Genomic DNA, 22,077 nt, shown 5'->3' with positions numbered 1-22,077 from the left:
TAAACATATACTATATATATAGTATATATTTATATACTATTTATATATAGTATATAAATATATACTATATATAAATAGTATATAAATATATACTGTATATAAATAGTATATAAATATATACTATATATATAAAGAGTATATAAATATATACTATATGTAAATAGTATATAAATATATACTATATATAAATAGTATATAAATATACTATTTAAATATTTCTACTGTATATAAATATAAATTTAAGAATATAAATATACTTTTTTAGATGTTTCGATTAAATAACTTTGGTAGAGTTGACTTTACTGTTGGAGAAATGGTTAACCTAATGACAGTTGATACTCAAAAGTGCTATGATCTCCTAACATATCTTAATGTTCTTTGGTCTGGTCCATTTCAAATTATAGTTTCATTTGTCTATCTTTACTTATTAATGGGATGGTCCATTCTTGCAGGTTTTGGTGTGTTGCTTTTTTTTATACCAATAAGTAGTTGTTTTTCAACATTTGAAAAGAAGTTCCAAGCAAAGCAAATGGTTTTTAAAGATTGTCGATCAAAATTTATGAAGGAGATACTTGTGGGGATAAATATTTTAAAGTTATACTCTTGGGAAGATAGTTTTATTGCAAATATAATGAGAATAAGGAATGGTGAACTTAAACTCATCAAAAAAGCTATGTTGTTGCAAGCAAATCATGGTTTTGCATTAACACTTGCCCCCTTTTTGGTATCATTTTTAACTTTTTTAGTTTATGTTATGCTTGGTAACAATTTAACTGCTGAGAAGGCTTTTGTAGCTATATCACTTTTTAATATAATTCGATTTCCGTTGTTTCTTTTACCTATGGTCATTGCAAATATTGCTCAGTTTAGAGTTTCAGCTAAAAGGTTATCAAAATTTTTAAAAAGCGAAGAGTTAGAACCAGTTTTAAATTCAGATGATATTAATAGTAAAAATGCTGTTGAAATACACAATGGAACATTTAAATGGAGTGACACCGGTGATGCTATTTTGCAAAACATTACACTCATAATTCCTTGTGGTAGTTTAACTGCAATTGTTGGCCAGATTGGTTCCGGAAAGTCATCATTAGTTTCTGCAATACTTGGTGAAATTAAGAAAGTTAGTCGTGAAGTGCTTGTAAAAGATAGCATTTCTTATGTCTCCCAACAACCATGGATTCAAAATAGAAGCTTTCGTGATAATATTACTTTTGTGAGCGATTATGAAAGTAGTCGATATAACAAAGTTGTCGATGCTTGTGCATTGAAACCTGATATTAACTCATTACCAGGTGGGGATCGAATTGAGATTGGTGAGAAAGGAATCAATTTAAGTGGTGGTCAAAAACAGCGTATCTCAATTGCTAGAGCTGTTTACCATAATTCAGAAATATATATTATGGATGATCCTTTGTCTGCAGTTGATGCTCATGTTGGAAAGCATATTTTTGATGAGGTTATTGGAAGTAATGGACTGTTAAATAAGAAGGTACAATTTAATTTTATTAATGTTTTTTTTTACTATTGTTATTTTTTGATATGTAAATTTTTTATAATTATGTTTACTTTTTTATTTTTTATCTTTTCAATGCTTTTTTTGTTGAACAATTTTATTTAAAATCAAAATAAGCTGCAGATGTACAGATATATTCTGAATTTTGTAAATAATGAGTTGTTGCTTTGAAACATGAACATTCCGCCCCCCCCCTCCCCAACAAAACACACTTGTATCAGTTTTTAGAATCATTATTTTTATATTATTATTATATTTTATGTATTAGCAAGTTTACCAAATCTGTGAGTTGTTATTCTTATTGCAGGCTTAGTTGTGCAGTAATACGAATTTACATAAAAGGCATAAAATATATATATTTTCGGGGGTGTTTGTTCATATAATGTTTAAAAGTTGGTTTTGTTTGTTTGTTTGGATAAGGTTTCTTTGCATTTGTATTAAACAGGATTGACTTAATACATTTTAATTTTACAATTTGAGTTTGAAAATGAAGTATCAGTTAAAAATGATTAAAAATGTTTTACAAATTAAAATAGTATAGTATATATAAAAATTCAAATAATATAATAATGACATTTAATAGTAAGTCTTAAAATTATAACAAAATATAGAATTAAAAGATATAACTTGGTAAGTAAAAAAGTATTATAGAGAGTGAAAACTATTAATATTAATTATATATATAAAAAACAACAGTATGAGAATTTAAAAAACAAAACAATAAAAATGTTAAATTAAAAACAAAAATTAAAATCTTGCACAGGAAAATATGTCTTTGAAAAAAACTTGAAAATGGAAGCAATAATGAACTTCTTTTATGTAGAATCTTTTTAATCACAAAATTTAGTTTTAAATTTTTCTATCATTTTTGTTAAACTTTTCAATATTAAAATTTTTCTTTTGCAAATTAAAAAAAAATTTTATTTCATTTGTATAACAAACCCTCAGATTTATTTATCTTGCATAAAGTTAACATTTTTTAGCAAAAGACATGAAATAGTTTATGACAATACTATCTATTTATTATACAATAAATTCCTAACTCAAACTTTCAGTAACTCAAAGTGTTTCAATTTCCTGTTGAACCCAATTTCCAATAAAAAAATCACTTTGTAATGTGAACACTCACTTGTAGTTAGACCATTTTTTTTTCCTTTGGAGGTTCAATTTATCAGATCTGTATTTGTTATTAATTTGTTGTAAAGTATTTTTTTTTTTTTGTTTGACGTTATAATTATCAATGTGGTATAATGATTTTGAACTGATAACAGGCTATCATTTTGAATACCTTTTTAACTGCAGCTCTTTCTTGTGGATCCTCAGCTTTCCCAATTCTATTATATTTGTTATATAATTTTATATTATATTTGTATGATACTGTAAAAAAATATGAGCATTATATTATCCATTAGCATTGCCATATTTAAAATTATTTTTGATCTTCACACCCATTTCACTAAAACTGATATCTTATGTCTAGTTTAGTTGGGTTTTTTTGGGCTTGGGGTAAACCAATTACATGCTAAACTAAAATAATGACAATTTTATTTATTATTATTATTTTGATTTTGTTATAAATAAGTTTAAATTTAATAATATGCTTATATTTTATATATACTATTGTCTAAGTAATTAATACTACAGAATCATAAATATTTTAATATATTTATGATATAATATATTTTAATAAGTATTTAAAAATATCAACTTAATGTAAAGTAAAATTTATTCAAACTTTGGGCATATTTTTAATTTAAGATTGTTTTCTAAACTTTAAGTTTATGTTTTATTATTTTTAAGTATCAAGTAAAATGCGATAGTGGTGTAGTGGTAGAACGCTTGCCTCATAAGCGAGAAGTTCGATCCCCACCACGCCCTTGGTAGTACAGTGCTCAGCTTGTTTCTTCAAGCTGCGGCCTTGTTCGTCAAGGTTCACACTTTAAAGTTATAGAGCTGAGAAGGGGTTGTAAAACTTGAACATTAGCTGCACATAACCACATATTTACTTTTTTGTGCGTGTGTTTGTTGATCACGTGACTTTTTGTCAACATACATGTTGACTTTTGTGTGTGTGTGTTTATGTTAACTTTATGTGTGTGTGTGTTTATGATGACTTTTTTGTGTGCATATTTATGTTGTCTTTAAGATTAATTACACATAACCTTAGATATTTACTTCTTTTTTGTGTTTATTTAGACTCAAGCAATCAAAATATTAAACATAATTTTTCATAATTATTGTTTTTGTATTTATTTAGACCCGAATATTGGTTACACATAACCTTACATATTTACCTCTTGTTGATCAAATCATTGTATTAAGTGATAATAAAATTTCTGAGGTATGGATTTATTTAATATAATCTTTTTTTATTCAAAAGTTTAATTTTTATTGCTAATATTTTTTGTGCTTTATGATGCATCATATCTTTGAACATAACTGTTGTACATCATTTTATTGATATTTGTAATAGAATGTTTGAGTATTTACATATATACTTGAAAACAAAGTATAATTTTAAGCTGTATTAGTTTGTGGTCTTCAATTTAAAAAGGCCAATAACCATTTGTAATTTATCTATGAGTCTATTCATTTAAAAGCATAGCAAACCCAAATTTAAAAGAAAATACAAGCAACTTCAAAACTGCTGTCATTGTAATCATTTTCCAACATTTTTTTAACTTTATAGCTCTTGTAGAATACGCTAATTAGTTTACACACACATATAGTATATTGCATTTAAGTCTACATGAAGACATTACTAATGACAATAGCTAATTATTATAATTTATTTTCATTATAGAAAAGAAAAACGTCATGAATAGTCTTCTACTCTTTTTTTTACCCGATTTTTCTACTCTAAGATTAGTTGTCAAGGTCAAGTTTTTCTAACTAAAAGTTCTCCTTTTTTTTAGCTGAATAACTCTCTTCATATGACCAAGTTAATATGTTGTATGTTAAATCTGTCAACAAAATGTTGAATATGTCAACAACAGGTTATTTGACAATTTTTGTCTCGAATGCAAAGGAATACTGTTTGTGCATTTTATAGCTTCATAGGATTTTTTCAACACATTTTGATGTAGGATACCATATTGCTCATGTTAATATTTGTTAGTGTCATTCATATGCACCAAGTCTTTTTTCATCATTCTGTTTTTCTGTTTTTATACAATTGCTTTTGAAAAGCTGAGTATATCATTCATTTGTTATTATTTGTTATTTAATTAAATAAATTTAATGCATTTTTTATAAATGCATTATAATATTGGTATTATTAATATAATGGTTGTGGTATTATTGTTTTATTTGATTAAACTAAATATATTTAAAGAGTATATATTTTTAAATATGTGTGTGTATTCATTACATTCAAATTTATATAGATTAGTATATGATATGAACAGATTTATTATTATAAACATGTTTTATTTAAGTGTGGTAGTTATGAAGAACTAAAAAATAATGCTGGTGCCTTTGCTGAATTTTTGAAAACATTCCATCGTGAAGTTAAAAATGATGAAGAAACTTATTCAAATGAATTAGAATATGTTGGCAATGAAATCAATGGTAAATAAAAATTATTTATTAATTTATTATTTGATATGATATTTGTTAAACATTTGTATTATATGTAAACATATTAAAAGTATTTTTATGGATAAGTTTAAATCTTTTAAAACAATTTTTATGAATAATTTTATAAACAACAAAAAATAAGGATTGTGCCTTTAATTAACTTTTTTTTAAATCATTAAGTTAAGAATAAAGACAGTCTAAAACGCAATGAAATATTATACATACTCATATAAATGTATAGACAATCATTACAAGGAAGTTGTTACTTTAATGTTAAGTTGTAATTTTAATTTAAGCTGCAACTGCAGTATTGTATGCAGTATTGTATGCAATATGCAAAAAAAAAAAAAAAAAAAAAAAAGAATAAGATGAGTTGAAAAATGTTTTTGGCAGTTTGGCAGTTGGCTCAGAAGTAAAGTTGACCTTTTAAGGCATTTTCAAAATTCAGACAACTTGTTAATGTAGTAAGTTTTGATGAAAGTACTTAAATTAAAAAATCAAAGGGGAATTTTTTAGGTCCAAAAGACTTAGTAACATTATCAAATAACATGATATATATATATATATATATATATATATATATATATATATATATATATATATATATATATATATATATATATATATATATATATATATATATATGTATATATATATAACCCTTGGAATTTGGGTTAGCATTTAACGATGCTGACCTAATTGTCAATTTAAAAGTGTCTAAGGTTGGGATTTTTTTTATTAAACTTATTTCTATGTTGTTGTAGTGAAACCTTTGTTTTAAATATTTAGTACCAACCTGATGCAGACCAAAAAAATATAGACCAAATACAGTTTAAAATCAGCAACAAATTACCAACCTCATTTTTTTTAGTTGTGAGGAATATATATATTTATATGTATATACACATAAATATAGTATTATACTTTATTAAAATAAAAACTCAAAAGAAGAAGCCACAAAAATTGATTAAAATTAACATATAAATACTTAATAAGATTAATTGAAAATTCAGTTAACTGAAGTTTTTAGTAAATTAAACAATGCCATGGTTGATTTACAATATCTCTTGATAATTCATTGAAACTTATCTCTTAATAATTTGAAACTCTATATGTTAAATTTCAGTTTAAAACTAAATTAATGATGATGCAATAATTATGGTTTGCTATGGGTTCTCCATTAGCACCTTTACGTGTATGAGTTCTTTTAATGGAGTAAAAATGTTATGCATATTTTTTTTTTTTCAGAAAGCCATTAATATTTGTACTTGAAGTATATAAGCAATAAACATTCCTTAAACTCTTTAAAAAAAACAATTACACCATTACAAATTTGTTTCATAAGAAACTGTTTTAAGGTTTATGTAAAAACTTTTATAGCTTTCTTTTTTTTTAATGAGTAATATCTATACTTCACTGTTTATAACTTAACTCTTGTATTTATCTTCACTCAAAAGAAAGTTTTGCTAAATATAATGAGTTCATATATATTTTTTAATAAGTAATATCTGAGTTCATATATATTTTTTAATAAGTAATATCTGAGCTAATGAACTTTTAGGGCTTTACTTCACTTTTATGTGAAGTTTCATAAAATGTTTATAACTTTACTCTTGTATTTATTTTCACTCAAAAGAAAGTTTTGCTAAATATAATGAGTTCTTATATAGATTATAAAGTTTTGTTAAATATAATGAGCTATTATATTTGGGCAACTATTGACTTTTATTGGCAGTTATGGTTGTTTTTTTTTTCCTTTAATCTAAAATAATAATGAAACTTTGTTTTTAAAGTAAAAGTGTGAAAGTTTCTTGCATTTTTTATCATTGATTAGAACATAAAAAAATTGTACGAGGGTTTAGAAGTATTTAATAAAATACTTCTTAAATAAATTGTATATAGGTTAAGTACATCTGTAATTACAACATTGTTTGTGTAGCATTTATTAAATGACATATCTTGTTATGAATGTTTATCAATTTACAAAAATAAGTTATTAAACAAATAAAAATAAGTTATTAAACAATCTTGTTCTTGAACATGCAACATAGAGTTAAACGTGTGAGAAGGATTTTTGAGATAAACACCAATTATATCAGTTTGACCTTGTTCAAAAGTTTGACTTTTATCAAAAGTTTGGCCTTTGAAAAGAGCATCAACTTCGAGTTCTTAAAAATAAAAAACAAAGATAAATATACAGGTAATTCCATGTCAAATGACCCAGGTCATGTCATCATACATCTCAGATTTTGCTGGTTTTTATAGAGTTAAGAGTGTTTAGTAATATTAGAAAGTAATAATAAGAATTCCTTGAAAATTTTAGCCTCTGGATCCAAGAAGATCCTAAAATATGACAGTTTTACTTTTAGCCCATATTGGCTAGGCCCCTTTTGTCTCCTCAGAATTGCAACATTTATTTAAAGGTTTCAAGTCATATAACTTTAAAAATATTTGATTTTTTTACTTAAAAATTTGTAACTGGCTATTTTGGGGGGCTGAGAATCCAATGAAATGATCAGAAAAAATTATTATTAAGTACCTAGTAAGTAATAAAAAGTAATTAAATAGCAATTAAATAAATTTAGGCAATTTTTTATGTACCTGTTTTTAATGCTAAAGAAACCCATGTGGTTTTGATGATTTCAAAAAAAAATGTATTACACATCATTCTATATTCATTGATTTTTCAAAAAATATAAGAATTTTGATCTCCAAGTATATGAATTTCCATATATGGATAACAGGGCAAAGTCCCCACTTTTTTGTAGCGGAGAATTGTTATTGATTTTTCACTACCTTACAGACTAGCTTAGAACTCTAAAAGTTTTGACGTTTCTGCAGTTTTTTTTTTTTTGCATTTTCAGTTAATTCTACTCTGACATCTTCTCAATAAAAATCAAACCTCTTTCAGTTTTTCTTTAAATCAGTCTTTCTACAATAAATTAGTTTATGACAAGTATCATTTAACAGTTTTCCAAAATCATGTAAACCCATTCTTACTATAACAATCAAATCTCTTTCAGTTTTTCTTTAAATCAGTTTTTCTACAATAAATTAGTTTATGACAAGTATCATTTAACAGTTTTCCAAAATCATGTAAACCCATTCTTACTATAACAATCAAATATCTTTCGGTTTTTCTTTAAATCAGTCTTTCTACAATAAATTAGTTGATAACAAGTATCATTTAACAGTTTTCCAAAATCATGTGAATCTTACTGTAAAACTAATTACTAATTCTTTTTTTGCATTTTTAATGAAGTAAAAATAACTTCAGATTAAATAAAAAAATGAGTAATTAATATAATTAAAACAACTTAAATAGTGTGGTAAACAGTGATTGATTTCTTTTCTATTTTTTTTTTGAATGTAAAAGATAGTTTTTTGTCTCATTAACAAGGTTGTTTAGTTGTAATTAAATTGTTAATGTTAAAAATGTTAATGATGAATTTATTAGGTAAAAAATTTCTTTTATATTAATGTAGTAACAGAGTGTTTTTTTGTTACTGTATAACAGTTCTTATTCAATAAAACAACTTGCTACTAACATTTTAGAATTAGTAAAAATTAAATAAAATAAAGATTTTAAAAGGTGATAAACTTCTTTTTTATTGATGTAATGTTGCAGCAGGATGTTTTTTTACTCATGAATTTTAGTTAATTAAACAACTTGCTGTTAACATTTTAGCATTAAAAAATATCAATTTTTTTCAATTCAAAAAGTTTTAAACTATACAATCTAAAATTTAGTTAAAGTCATTATTTTAGGTGGATTACTGTTTTTGATCCATATATATGATCAAAAATCTTATAAAGATATGTACTTTCTTAAAATATTTCAAGAAAATTATTAAATACAGAATGATCAAAAACAGAATGGAACAAATATAAACCAAAAATGGACCTTCAGGTCATCTGCTCTGGAAACAATTTTAACACGCAATCATCAGGACTACACAAATGCTGAAAGTTATCACAAGATTCTGCTACAAAAAAGTGGGGCTTATGACCCAGCCCTTCCTCCTTGTCTCTTGGGCCCTGAAAACAACTTTAACATACATGTTCATGGGCACTACAGAAATGCCACAAGTTTCAGAGCTCCAGCTAATCTGGAAGGTAGTAAAAAAAAAGTGGGGACCGTGCCCTATTATCCTTATATGGAAATCCATATACTTGCAGTTCAAAATCTTTATATTTTTTGAAAGATCAATGATTATAGAATTATGTGTAATATTTTTTTTTTGATTTCATCAAGGTCATATGGGTTTCTTGAGCATCAAAGTCAGGTATATAAAAAATTGCCTAAATTTATTTAAATTAATAAATACAGGTACTTAAAAATTATTTAATAAATTTTTGATCATTTTTTTTTATTCCCCCCCCCCCCCCCCCTGATAATAGTCAGGTACAAACTTTTTAGTAAAAAGATGCAATTCTAAGGAGACAAGAGGGGGCTGGCCAACATCTGTTAAGAGTAAAATGGTCATATTTAAGGATTGTCTTGGAGCTAGAGGCTAAAATTTTTAAGGAATTTTTATTTTTCTAAGTACTCTCAACTGTATAAAAATCAGTAAAACCTGGGATATAGGGCAGCATTTAAAAAAATTTATGGGTCATTTGACATGGAATTACCCATACATTAAATACAATTGAATTGAAACAAATGACTTGAATTGTGTTTTTATAAAATAAATTAAATAAATTACATACTTTAAAAGTTATTTTATTAATCTAAAGGAAAGTTTAAAAATAACACAGGTTTATCTATTATTTTATAAATTCTACATAATTTATAATTGCACCAATTTATTATAATAAATGATTATAATAAAGATAATAAAGATTTAAGAGTCAAAAATATAAAAGGAAAGCATAATGAACCTTTGTTTAAAAACACTGTGTCAAAACACCCACAAAATGAGTAACAGTAATAGCATTAAATTCAATATTAATTATATTATTCAATACTAATTGTATTAAATATATATATAATATATATATATAATATATATATATATAATATATATATATATATATATATATATATATATATAATATTTTTGTAGCTATGGAATATATTTCATGTCATTTATAGCTATTGAAGGTTTAAATGTTGAAATTATTGACAATAAGATTGAATCTGAACATGCTCTAGGCTTCACTAATCTTGCATATGCATCAAACAGCTGCGTATCAGTTTTTGAAGATTTAAAAAATGATAAAACTGACAAAAATGATGAAATTGACGAAAATGAATTGTACAAACGAGAAGCTCAGCAAATTCTAGCACGCCATGAAAAAACTGTTTTGTTGAAAGGTTCAGAAGTTTTAATTATGCAAGAAGTTTCTGAAACAGGAAAGGTATAACTATTCACTATAGTTTGTATTCATTTTGTTGTTTTCAAAAGTATAATTGATTTTCTAGAGTGACCTTTTTTATAAAGTAAATAAAACTAATGACTTTTTAGTCAATATTAAACCAAACTTTATCTATTTTTTATAGGCCTAGTATTATACAAGATTTATATATATAATTTATATAAAATGGTATTTAAAATATTTTTAAATTTTGTGTAGACTTTTTTAAGACTGTTTAAACTTTTTTTTTCTTTTTTGATAACTCAGTTTCTGATTAAGAAATTAGTTTTGTTTCCAGGTTTCTTTTCTATACTACTCACATATATAACAAAGATAAGCTTGTAAATGTTTTTACTAGAATTAACTTCAGTTTTTTCCATTCATTTTGATATTTAAATCTAGGATTCTGTTGAAATATACACATATTTTTGTTGTTATTTCAAATCAATTCATTTTCAAAAAGACTACAACCGACCACTTTTTTTTTTCTATGTTAATTTACCGCCCCAAGTCTGAGAAAGTCACTACAGTTGGTAGGCTACTTTATTTGTGGTTACAACCCTCTATAATTATAACAACCCTTTATAACTCTCTTCTCAACTCTATAACTCCGAAACACAAACCTTGATGAACAAGGCTGCTGTGAAACAAGTTGAGTTTTAAAAAAAGGCGAAGAAGTGAGTTAAAAACAAGAAGGCGGTTAATAGAAGTCAGCAAAACATAAAGGCAGAATAGAATCATAAAGCACTGGTATTCAAAGAAAAAAACAAAATATAAATTTTTTTAAGCATGAAGGAACATTTATAGTAAAACGATCAAGCTTTGCTGAATAACGAGTCATGTGAGATTGAGTTTTAGTTGATGGAATAAATATTTATAGCAGCAGCTGTGGTATTATTTGTAAAATATTTTAAACATGAAAAGATGCAACCTTGCAACGTTCAAACAGAAACCTAGGTTCAACACCATTTGCCATTTCAGATCTAAGTTATTTAACATGATGAGCTTTAGAGTCACCAATAACAATAATAGTAGCTGAAAGATAAAAAGAAAGGTTCTAGTTAATTTGATCATAAACAGCATGGAAAATAATTCTTTATAATAGTTATATATTTTTACAGAAAAATTTTGAAAAGTTTTCGGAGTATACACTCAAGCATGACACATCCAATTTAAGGTAATAATCCATCTGATTTACTGTGTATATAATGTTTTGATAAGTTTTAAACATCTACTTCCCTGTATATATATTGTTTAAATAAGTCCTGGTATAATGGTTATGTTAAAAAATAAATGTTTTATTGTTTTGCACTTTTTTAAAGATGATTTTCCTTTATAAAGAAGTTTCAACATTTTAATAATAGCATGCATTTTGCATAACTTGTTTAATTAAATATTGTAAAATATAGCCAATGTAATTGTAAATAACAGTGGGTAAAAAAAAGTGAAAAAAAATGACCTGGACGGGCAAAAAAAAAAAATTTTAATTTTTTTTTTTTCTAGTATTATTTTTATGGTATTAATATTATATATAAAAATAAGGCATTCAAGTTATATATAAAATAGTAAATAAAATATCAATAATACACTGGTTCCCTTGTGACTAATTGAAAAATATTTTAAATTAAAAATGAAACTTGATAAAAAAATTATTTTTAAATACTGGGGATGGATGCAAGGATTTTTTATTTTGATAAACAGATATATTATTATAGAGAAGGTCTGTGAAAGAAGGAGGTTGTGTTATAAAAATGGTTAAAAGGGGTGAAAAGATACTTACATAAACTATAATCTGTCATTTAAATCTGAGAAAATGAAATATAGTTATCAAATTATAATTACTAAAATATTTGCTATAAAATTAATTATGGCATATATTTATTAAGCTATCTGGTTTTTAAGATAAAGTATATAAATACATAAATATAAATAATTTCTAGGATAAAGTTAAAGAGTTGAAAAATTAAGGCTTAAACAGAGGATTAAACAGGAAAAAAGAAGAGTTGATGGCTTGTTTATTTGCTCCAATAGAAAACAATATTTTTTTTTTCTATCAAAACAGCATTAAAAAAATTTAAAAAATTATAATTTAAAATATTATATGAAAGTGAAATTACACGGTAAGTAGATACCATTTAAAATACCTCATGGCTGATTTTACAAACACGTTGGTATACCATTCTGATGTTGTTATATTCAAATATATTTAACTATTTAATGTTTGATCATAACTTAGAAATAAAGACTCTCCAATTTTTTATGTAATAGGTGAAGCGTTCTGTTTATTTGACGTATTCCAAATCAATTAGCATTTTGTTGACCATCTTGTTTCTATTTTTTGGTTTAACGTCAGAAGGCTTTTCACTTTATTCGCGTATTTGGTTAGCTGAATGGAGCTCTAACCGAAATGTTTCTAATCATCAACGAGATTTATATCTTGGTATTTATGGAGCATTAGGTGCTTCACAAGGTTTATCAGCAATGCTTCAAGCAGTAGTTCTTTGTTTTGGTGTTGTAAGAGCATCAAAAACCCTGCATAACAATCTGCTAAAGAATGTTTTAAGATGTCCTATGTCATTTTTTGAAACCACCCCAATGGGGCGGATTGTCAATAGATTTTCAAAAGACATTAATCTAATTGATGAATCAATTCCGAAAACAATAAAATCATTTGTTTCATGTTTTTTTATATTATGCGGTACAGTATTTATAATTAGTTATACCACTCCTATATTTCTGGCTGCTTTTGTACCTATTGGTGTGGCCTACTTTTTTACTCAGGTTTGTTATTTTTATTATTATTATTATTATTATATATATATATATATATATATATATATATATATATATATATATATATATATATATATATATATATATATATATATATATATATATATATATATATATATATATATATAGTGCTTTTATTACATTAGTGCTTTTAAAGAAAGGAGCAGCAAAATATTTTTTTTTTTTGTGTTTTTTTTCAAACATAGAAAAGTAACTATATTTGCTAAAACACTTTTTTTTCTCTTGTCAATAACTTCACTTTATGTTACTTTTTTAATAATTCAGTTATATCAAAAAACATACAAAAAAAAAACTAGAAAAGTTCTGTAAAAAAAAAAAGTTGCGCACACTTTTTAATTTATTTTGTTTTGTTTTCTTTTCAAATGTTATTCATAATTAATTTAATCAATTGTATGTTAGTTTGACAGTTTTCTACAGAAAGATAAAATTAAAGATAAAATTACTTATGACAACTAAATAAAAATATTTTTAAATATTTTCATAAGGTCTAAAAGTTAAGATACACTAAAATGTGATTGAAACCATTATGTAAAAAAAATAAGTGTCAAATGATGGTACAAAGAGTTGATTCATGATTAAGAACAGAGAAATTGTAATAAAATTAAAAAAGAGGATTGCGTCAAAATTGCTCCGAAAACATTAAAAACGACATTTAAAATTTCTTATAGGATCTGAAAGATGAAATACTATAAAACTTTTTAAAAAGCACTGTATATATATACATTTTTTAAAAATAAAATACCAATAAATATACCAAAAAAATAATGTACCAAAATAGTGTTTTTAACGCAAGAAATTCATCCTATACTTGAAAAAAATCATCTTTTTTTTAACTTTTCAGTTGCATGTGAAACTGCATAAGAAAAATAAGTTATATTAGTTTTTTATTGAGTTTTTGTTTTGAATTCTTAATCAACTTACAAAATACAAAAGGTAAAAACGTAAAAAATTTTAAGTTCTTGTTATAAGTTCTTGATATCAAAATCATATTAAATAGAAGTAAAGCTCAGGAATCAAAACTTTGATCCCAGTACACTGTAAAAGTGGAAAAGAATTCATTTCTCAAAAAGTAAATTGGAGGCCTTATAGTATAGGAAGTATCATTAGAAAACACCCAAAAATGGTTACCATTCAAAAATTGTTACCATTGAAAGTTTTCAGAGGACATCTAGTTAAGATTATCATTTACATTATTCAAGAAATTATTAGAATTTTAAACAAGATACATAGCTATCTGCGCCAAAACTGGTAAAAAATCCCTAAACTGTTTGTAATAATTGGAATAATCAAGGGTCTGTAAGTAGAGTTGCCCCAAAAAATCTTTTCTTTAGTATGTAAATCAAAAGAAAAGATTGGTTTGTATTTAGAAACATTTGTAATGAACTCACGAGCAATGGTGGCAAGTTTTATGGTTAGATGAAACAAAAGTATGTTTGTTTAGTTCTAATGGTATCATGTGCAAATTGAAAAAAATGATGAATACTTAAACTCTAAATATATTATCTAATATATTTATTCTAATATTAATAATGTATAGCTATCTAATATTAATAATATAGCTATCTAACATTGAGGATGTGTCATTAGGCTTTATTAAAAGTTGCAAATATACTCTTACGCTGCAAATTTTTCAGTTCTTATACTTTTATCCTTATTTGTTCCTTTGCTTTGAGTGGTTTGCTTTGGTGAGCTTAAATTTATTGATCAAAATATGGCGAAAGAAGTTTATTCTTGTAATATAAAACAAAGAATGATATTAAACACCAGAGATCCAAAACACACATAGAAGTTAGCTACTCAGTGACTCAAAACAAACAACATTAAATTGAGTTCCTCAGTCACCATAAAACCAGTTTGTCTTAATTAAAGGCAATTTTCATCAAGGAGTGGGGAAAGTTTGACCCACAATGTCTAAAAAACTTGATAGCGTCAATGTATAAAAGATATTTTGTAGTCATTAAAGAAAAAGGCTGACAAATTTTATATTAACTGTATACTGGCTGTATGTTAAATTGACATTATATTAGCATTATAGTTATTCAAGGAGTGATGAAAAAAGATGAAAATAACTTTTACCTTTTCTGATTCATGTAATAATATTTTTTAAAATCATGAATTTCTTGTGATAAAAATGTTTCTCTATACATGATACATTTAAAAAAAATAAGAGAGTTAAAAATTTAAATTTAGGCATAAAAAAATGGAAAAATAAAAAGAGGGTGATTTTTACATAATACCACTAATAGTATGATTACAATTATTACTATTACATAATGATGCATTATAGCGTTTTTATGTGGCATCTTCACGCCAACTTCAACGCATTGAATCTGTAAGGCGATCACCTATCTACAATCATTTTTTTGAAAGTATTAATGGTGCATCGACTATACGTACATATCGTTTAAATGATGAGTTTATATCAGAAAATGAATCTAAAATTGATTTTAGTCAAGAAGCCAGTTTTTCTATGGTATGTTCAAACAGGTAAGATTTTATTTAACTAATCAGAAACTTTTTGTTAAATTTTTTAAATTATAAACTCCTTTCTTTAGTGTAAGTTTTAGTTTAATAATATGTGTTTAATAATTTTTTTTCAATTTTACCTGTGTTCATTTTCATTCATTGTCTCTTTTTCTTAGTTTTGTGAAATACTACCGACATTTCTTTTGAGGTCTTTAATTATTCCTTGTTACATTAAACATGAATACCTTTTTTTAACAATAAAGTTGCACTACCAGTGTTTTAGGAGTAATGCAACTGCTTTAGGGGTGTTCTAATATTCTCACTAAAGTTCTAATATTTCAAACTTAACAACTCACAAATGTAGATAAGTTATGATGTGCAACATGTGGTGGAAAAACTTTGAAATGATATTTAAAAAAATAAAAACAAAATGAATTTTTGTTGTTAAAAGATTAAAATGGCAAAAACTTGCGAACATATTATAATTACACTAAAGCGGTAACAATAGGCGTCATTTTTACCAGCCTACTTTCTAGATCCGAATAAGTCAGTTTCTGTTTCGTTCAAACAAAATCCATTTTGTGGTGACATGCATTAGCACATTCAGTGATTTTGTTAATTTATCTTTGCTTGGGCGATTACAGTCTATTGTTATTAATATAAGATATCATGGCATATTGCTAACGATTAGTGGTAAGTTGAGGTATTTTATGGTATACAGGAAAAAGAAACATGAAAAATAGAAGTGAGTTTAATACTCTGCCCTGTAGGACTCCTGCTTTTCAGATTTTGTTGATCTAATAAAAAGAAGGGTTTACAAAAATGCAAATATGATTTCATCTGTGAATTACCATTGATGATTAGTTTATCCTTAATAAAGACAATTAGACTGTGATTGATTTTATCAAATGCTGCAGATATGTCCAGAAGGAGAAGTATGCTGGCTAAATATCATCATTGTTTGATAAAATATAATTTAGAAATTCTGTTTTGATTTTTAGACTGAATCGAAACTCAGGTTTAAAAATTGAAGTTTATAAATAAAAATGTTGAAAAAGCATGTTAAAAAAGCTGTAATTGTGCAAGTTTTTCAAGGTTTTTTAAAATTGTATTGAGATTTGAGGCGCAAACTAGTGAGTTTAAGGACTGTTAGTTCTGATTTTTTAGGAACTTTTGTAATTTAAGCAATTTGTCATGTGGCTGGGAAAATTCAAAATTTAATTAAGACTTTGGCAGGATGAGCTATGATTGAACTAAAAAGCTATGTCTTAGGATTGAGGTTATTTTTAACAAATTTTACCAAATTTTGATGAAAGTATACAGGGAGAGATGATTCCAAATGAACTTAAATTGTGTATTCTTTATACTCAGTTTTTTCTTTTATAAATTTTATAAGATTTAAAGTATTCTTTATACTTTTAGTTTTATAAAAGTTTGGCCTTTTGTACTAAAATTTAGTAAAGCATTTCATCTCTAAAACATTTCATCTCTAGTACATGGCATTATTACAAGGCTTAGCTTTAGAACTATTTGTATACAACGATTCCTTGGCAATACTTTTTTTTTATTACAGTATGCTTGGTTAAATTTTTCCTTGTAATGGTTGCATCAGATTTGCTGCTGATGCCTTTTGACATGCAGTTTGATACAGTTATTTGCTGATAATTGATCAGTTTAATACAGTTATTTGCAGATAAATGATCAGTTTTTAAATGCTTTTAAATAACAATACTTCAGTTTACAATATTTTCTTATTTTTATTTTCAACATCTAAAAATAACCATTTATCATCATGGTTGCATTTAATATATGTTCTTATTTATCTAATTAGCCATTTATCATTATGGTTACATTTAATAAATGGCCGCATTTAATATCTCTGAATTGGTACTAAATTACCAAGAACAGTAATTCTATTTGTTCTTACTTGTTCAATATTATTATCCACAGTTTTTAGCATGGCATCACTTGCAGTTCTTCTATATATGATAAGTTTAGTTTTTTTAAATTTGATTTTGGAAACCAAGCAGTTTAACTTTTTTTAAATTCATTTTGATGTGTAACTGAGATAATGAAGTAGTCCAAAATATCATCTACTACCTGAATTTTGTATGAAATATCATCATGGCAATTTTGTTACCAAATCAAACAGGTTGACAATACCAGTAGTTGACTGTATGCGTGTTGGAGATCGAACTTATTGTGTCATGCTGCAAGTCTTTAAAGTATCAGCAAATTGAGTATTGATGTTTTTTGGATCAGTACCTGGATACATAAGGTCAGCACACAAATTCACTTCACCAAACGTTTAAAGTTATTTTAGGAGATTGAAGAATTCTAAAAAGAAAATTAGAATAATGGGATTTGATAGATATATCCCCATAATATTTTAGAAAGTATTTGTTAGATTTATTTACATCAAATACATGGAAATAACACAATCTTTTTTTTACTATTTGTGTTAAAAGGTCACACTCAAGATCTTTTTGCAACATTAATAGTGTATAAGGAGTTACACACAGAAAATTTAAATTATGCAATAAATATTTCACAATCAGGAGGTAATCAACTAGTATTATAGTGGTAACCTTCCTAACCCAATAAGAAGCTACATAAAGCATTATCTTTCAGAAGTCAGTTAGCTGTCAATTTTACCAGCCTCACTATTGAAAACAAATTCAGTTGCTTATACTATTTATGAAAACAATTAATTTAATAAAAGTTTAAAAAAGAAAATTTTTGTGCATTTTAAATAGTTAAATAAAGTAAAACTTTTGAATAAAAAGATTTTGAGTAAGTTGAAATTAAAAAAGAAAAAATTCACTGATAAACTTAAAACCAATTTTAAATACAGTTAGCCCTTTTTGTATATTGTCCCTGAAGATACCATTTGCAGTATTGACGCTGCCCAAAATCCTATTATTAATGGAGTTGAAAAACATTCCTTTGTAGACAAATAAAAGCAGTAGATGCAAGACAGTTCTAAGCCATCAATCCATTACAATCAGCAACTACCTTTAAGTAAAGCATTATCTCTTTTAGGTTAGTTCCAAGCTACCAAGTTTTTTGCAATATCTACAATAAGGCTGTCAAGAATTCATTCTTTGCATCCCTTTTAAACTAAAGTAGAGCTAACTATAAGTGAACTTATTGCTGATTAAATGGAAGAAAGAAAAACTTGTTTCCAAACTGTAACAGCAAATAGAAAAATATTCCCCTGGTTATTGAGTGCACCTGAAATTTGTAAAGAAAGAGACGCAAGTTACAATGTATTTTTTTAAGCACAACCTAGCCTTTATCAAAGCACAACCTAGCCTTTATCAAAGCACAACCTAGCCTTTATCAAAGCACAACCTCGCCTTCATCAAAGATACAACCTAGCCTACAACAAAGATAATCCAAAAAAACTTTTGTTAAGGTGAGCAGGGTTTTTCCAAAAAAACTAATGTGACCTGGTAGAAAGACAAAGTTTAATATTTATGTTGTTTCAATATATTATTGCTACACCTCCACAATATTCTAATTTGAAACCTGGTGGTGTCATATCACCTCAAATTGCATATGAGTGTGTGTGTGTATATACTATATATACACACACATACACTCACACACACATATATATATGTATATATGTATGTATACATATATATATATATATATATATATATATATATATATATATATATATATATATATAAACACATAATATATATATATTAAATATATATATATATACACACACACACATATATATATGTGTGTGTATATATATATATATATATATATATATATATATATATATATATATATATATATATATATATATATATATATATATATATATATATATATATATATATATATATATATATATACACACACATATATATTTATACATATATAGGCATATATATAAATTATGTTTGTGTATTTTACAAATATAGTGCTCCATGTTTTTAAAGAACAGAGCAATAAAAAGTAAGTAAAAACACATATCTAATTTGTTTGTCAAAAACTTGTTTCTTCATCAGTAGGTCCATCAGGAAGATTGTCTAAACATCAAGCAATTCAAATTATAGAAAAATTATTTCACTGGAAGCTGCAAATTTTTATAAATAATTATATAATAATGTAGTTATTTTGCAAAAATTAATTACGAAAAGAATTCTTTAGAATTAGGTTTATTTTAGTTTGGTCATTTGTTTTTTATTTTTTTTTTAAACTTACTTATATTCATGTCTGCATTTAGAAATTGATTCAGATTTTTTGTTTAGTAAATTTTTTTGATCCACATGAATAATAATTTCAAATTTTTCTTGTAACCATAGTATACTATTTTTCTTGTAACCATAGTATACTTTTTATACTATGCAGACATGCAAACCTTTTTAAAAAATCATAAAAAACAAATAACCAAACTAAAATTAACCTAGTTCTAAAGAATTCTTTTTTTAATTTTAATATAGTTGATGCAACTTTCTGGTTGCAAAATAACTACATTGTTATATAATTAATTATAACGATTCCCAACATCCTGTTAAATTTTTTTTCTATAATTTGAATTTTTAGATGTTTAGACATTCTTCCTGATGAACCTACTGCTTGAGAAACAAGTTGTTGAAGAAAAAAATAAGATAGGTGTTTTTATTAGTGTGTGTGTATATATATATATATATAAATATATATATATATATATATATATATATATATATATATATATATATATATATATATATACATATATATATACATATATATATATATATATATATATATATATATATATATATATATATATATATATATATATATATATATATATATATATACATATATATATACATATATATATATATATATATATATATATATATATATATATATATATACATATATATATATATATATATATACACACACACATATATAACAACTAAAGATTTTTATCAGTTATAAAACTTAATATTAATTTAGATGGTTAGCAATGCGTTTGGAGACCTGTGGTCATCTCATAACTTTCTTTGCAGCTTTGTTTTGCATTATTCAACGAGGAACTTTATCTCCAGGAATGGTTGGTTTATCTATATCTTATGCACTTGAGGTAAGAGCTTTATTTCATCCTAACTATTTGTCTGTAAGATATGTAATTTAAAAAGTCAAAGTTAAATGTAATTAATAACTTTGGATTAGTCTAAAAATATATATGAAATATAGAAAAATTAAATTTAAATTAACAAAAAATAACTAAGATAAAAACTAATATTCTAAAAAAAAAATGAAAACAAAGTATGAGAAATAAATTGAAAAATGTCGATCAAAGTGCATTCTTGAGGAGAGGGATCACCATTCATCTACTACTTAATTCTAATTGGTTATGATGGTACCAAAATATTTTACCTCTTACACTCATGAATTTCAGCGCTTTGTGAGCTTTATATTATATATTTGTTACATTAACCATATCTATAAATTTTGCTGTGACACAGGTGGTATTCAGTTTTTAATTTTTTATTGTCCAGTGTTTAGACCACGAATTGTACCACATTTATAAACCTCTTTTTTAGGAGAAAGCATACCAACACTATAGCATGGTGGATTAGCGCGCTGCATTGTAAACTGAAGATTCAGGGTTCTAATTTGGAATGGCGTGCATTTTTTTTTTTTTCATTATATATTGTCCAAACTATCATTTATTATCATATTACTACAATTTTATTATTTTTATAATTTATTTTGTTTTATATTGTAGAATACTTTTATTCATGGGAGCTATTATTATACCAGCGGATTTATATAGACTTGTTAACTCATAAGCCATTGTTATATCATATGCTTAGGATTACTAGAGCTTGAGTTATGATCCCCCCTATCCCCAGGTCGTGAAATTTTGTTCCTTCCACTAAATAGTTTTTATATTCATTTCTGATTCTTACCCAATGAAATCATCTACAATCTGACTCTATTATCACATCTCTCAGGTCTACATAACTGGATGGCTTCGTTGATCACTTTTTGCAATCATTGTGTCAAATAAACAATTATAAATTTAAAGTAATTAAAAATAGTTAAGATAAAAACTAATAATCTAAAAAAAAATTAGATTATTAGTTTTTGAGAAAATGAGAAATAAAATGAAAGTGATTAAAATTTTAATTATAAATAAAATGTTAACTTAAAATCTAAATAAAAAAAATTAATTTCTTTTACAAAAAGCTATAAACTTGTATAAATAATTTTATTTAAAAGACTTTTGAAGAATTTATATCAGCATTCTTGTACAAAACCAAAATTTGTTTGTGTATATGGTAAAAACCAAGATAAGCAAGAGCTGAAAAAATGAAAATATA

At 25.1% G+C, this 22,077-nt stretch overlaps 1 protein-coding gene across 1 annotated transcript in view; it reads left to right on the top strand.

Moving 5' to 3' along the window:
• LOC136075240 (multidrug resistance-associated protein 1-like) overlaps positions 1 to 22,077 on the top strand; it is a 64,179-nt gene that overhangs the window by 20,822 nt on the left and 21,280 nt on the right. The window contains exons 7-13 of the mRNA XM_065787780.1: positions 266 to 1,489; positions 3,771 to 3,854; positions 4,951 to 5,083; positions 10,188 to 10,453; positions 12,719 to 13,231; positions 15,552 to 15,751; positions 20,705 to 20,831. Of these exons, the coding sequence (XP_065643852.1) occupies positions 266 to 1,489; positions 3,771 to 3,854; positions 4,951 to 5,083; positions 10,188 to 10,453; positions 12,719 to 13,231; positions 15,552 to 15,751; positions 20,705 to 20,831 (2,547 nt within the window). The remainder of the gene's footprint in view (positions 1 to 265; positions 1,490 to 3,770; positions 3,855 to 4,950; positions 5,084 to 10,187; positions 10,454 to 12,718; positions 13,232 to 15,551; positions 15,752 to 20,704; positions 20,832 to 22,077) is intronic.

Source organism: Hydra vulgaris, chromosome 01, assembly GCF_038396675.1.
Source record: "Hydra vulgaris chromosome 01, alternate assembly HydraT2T_AEP".
NCBI classification, from domain to species: domain Eukaryota; kingdom Metazoa; phylum Cnidaria; class Hydrozoa; order Anthoathecata; family Hydridae; genus Hydra; species Hydra vulgaris.
The sequence above is the reverse complement of the archived record's forward strand: the minus strand, read 5'-3'. Positions and strand labels throughout refer to the sequence as shown.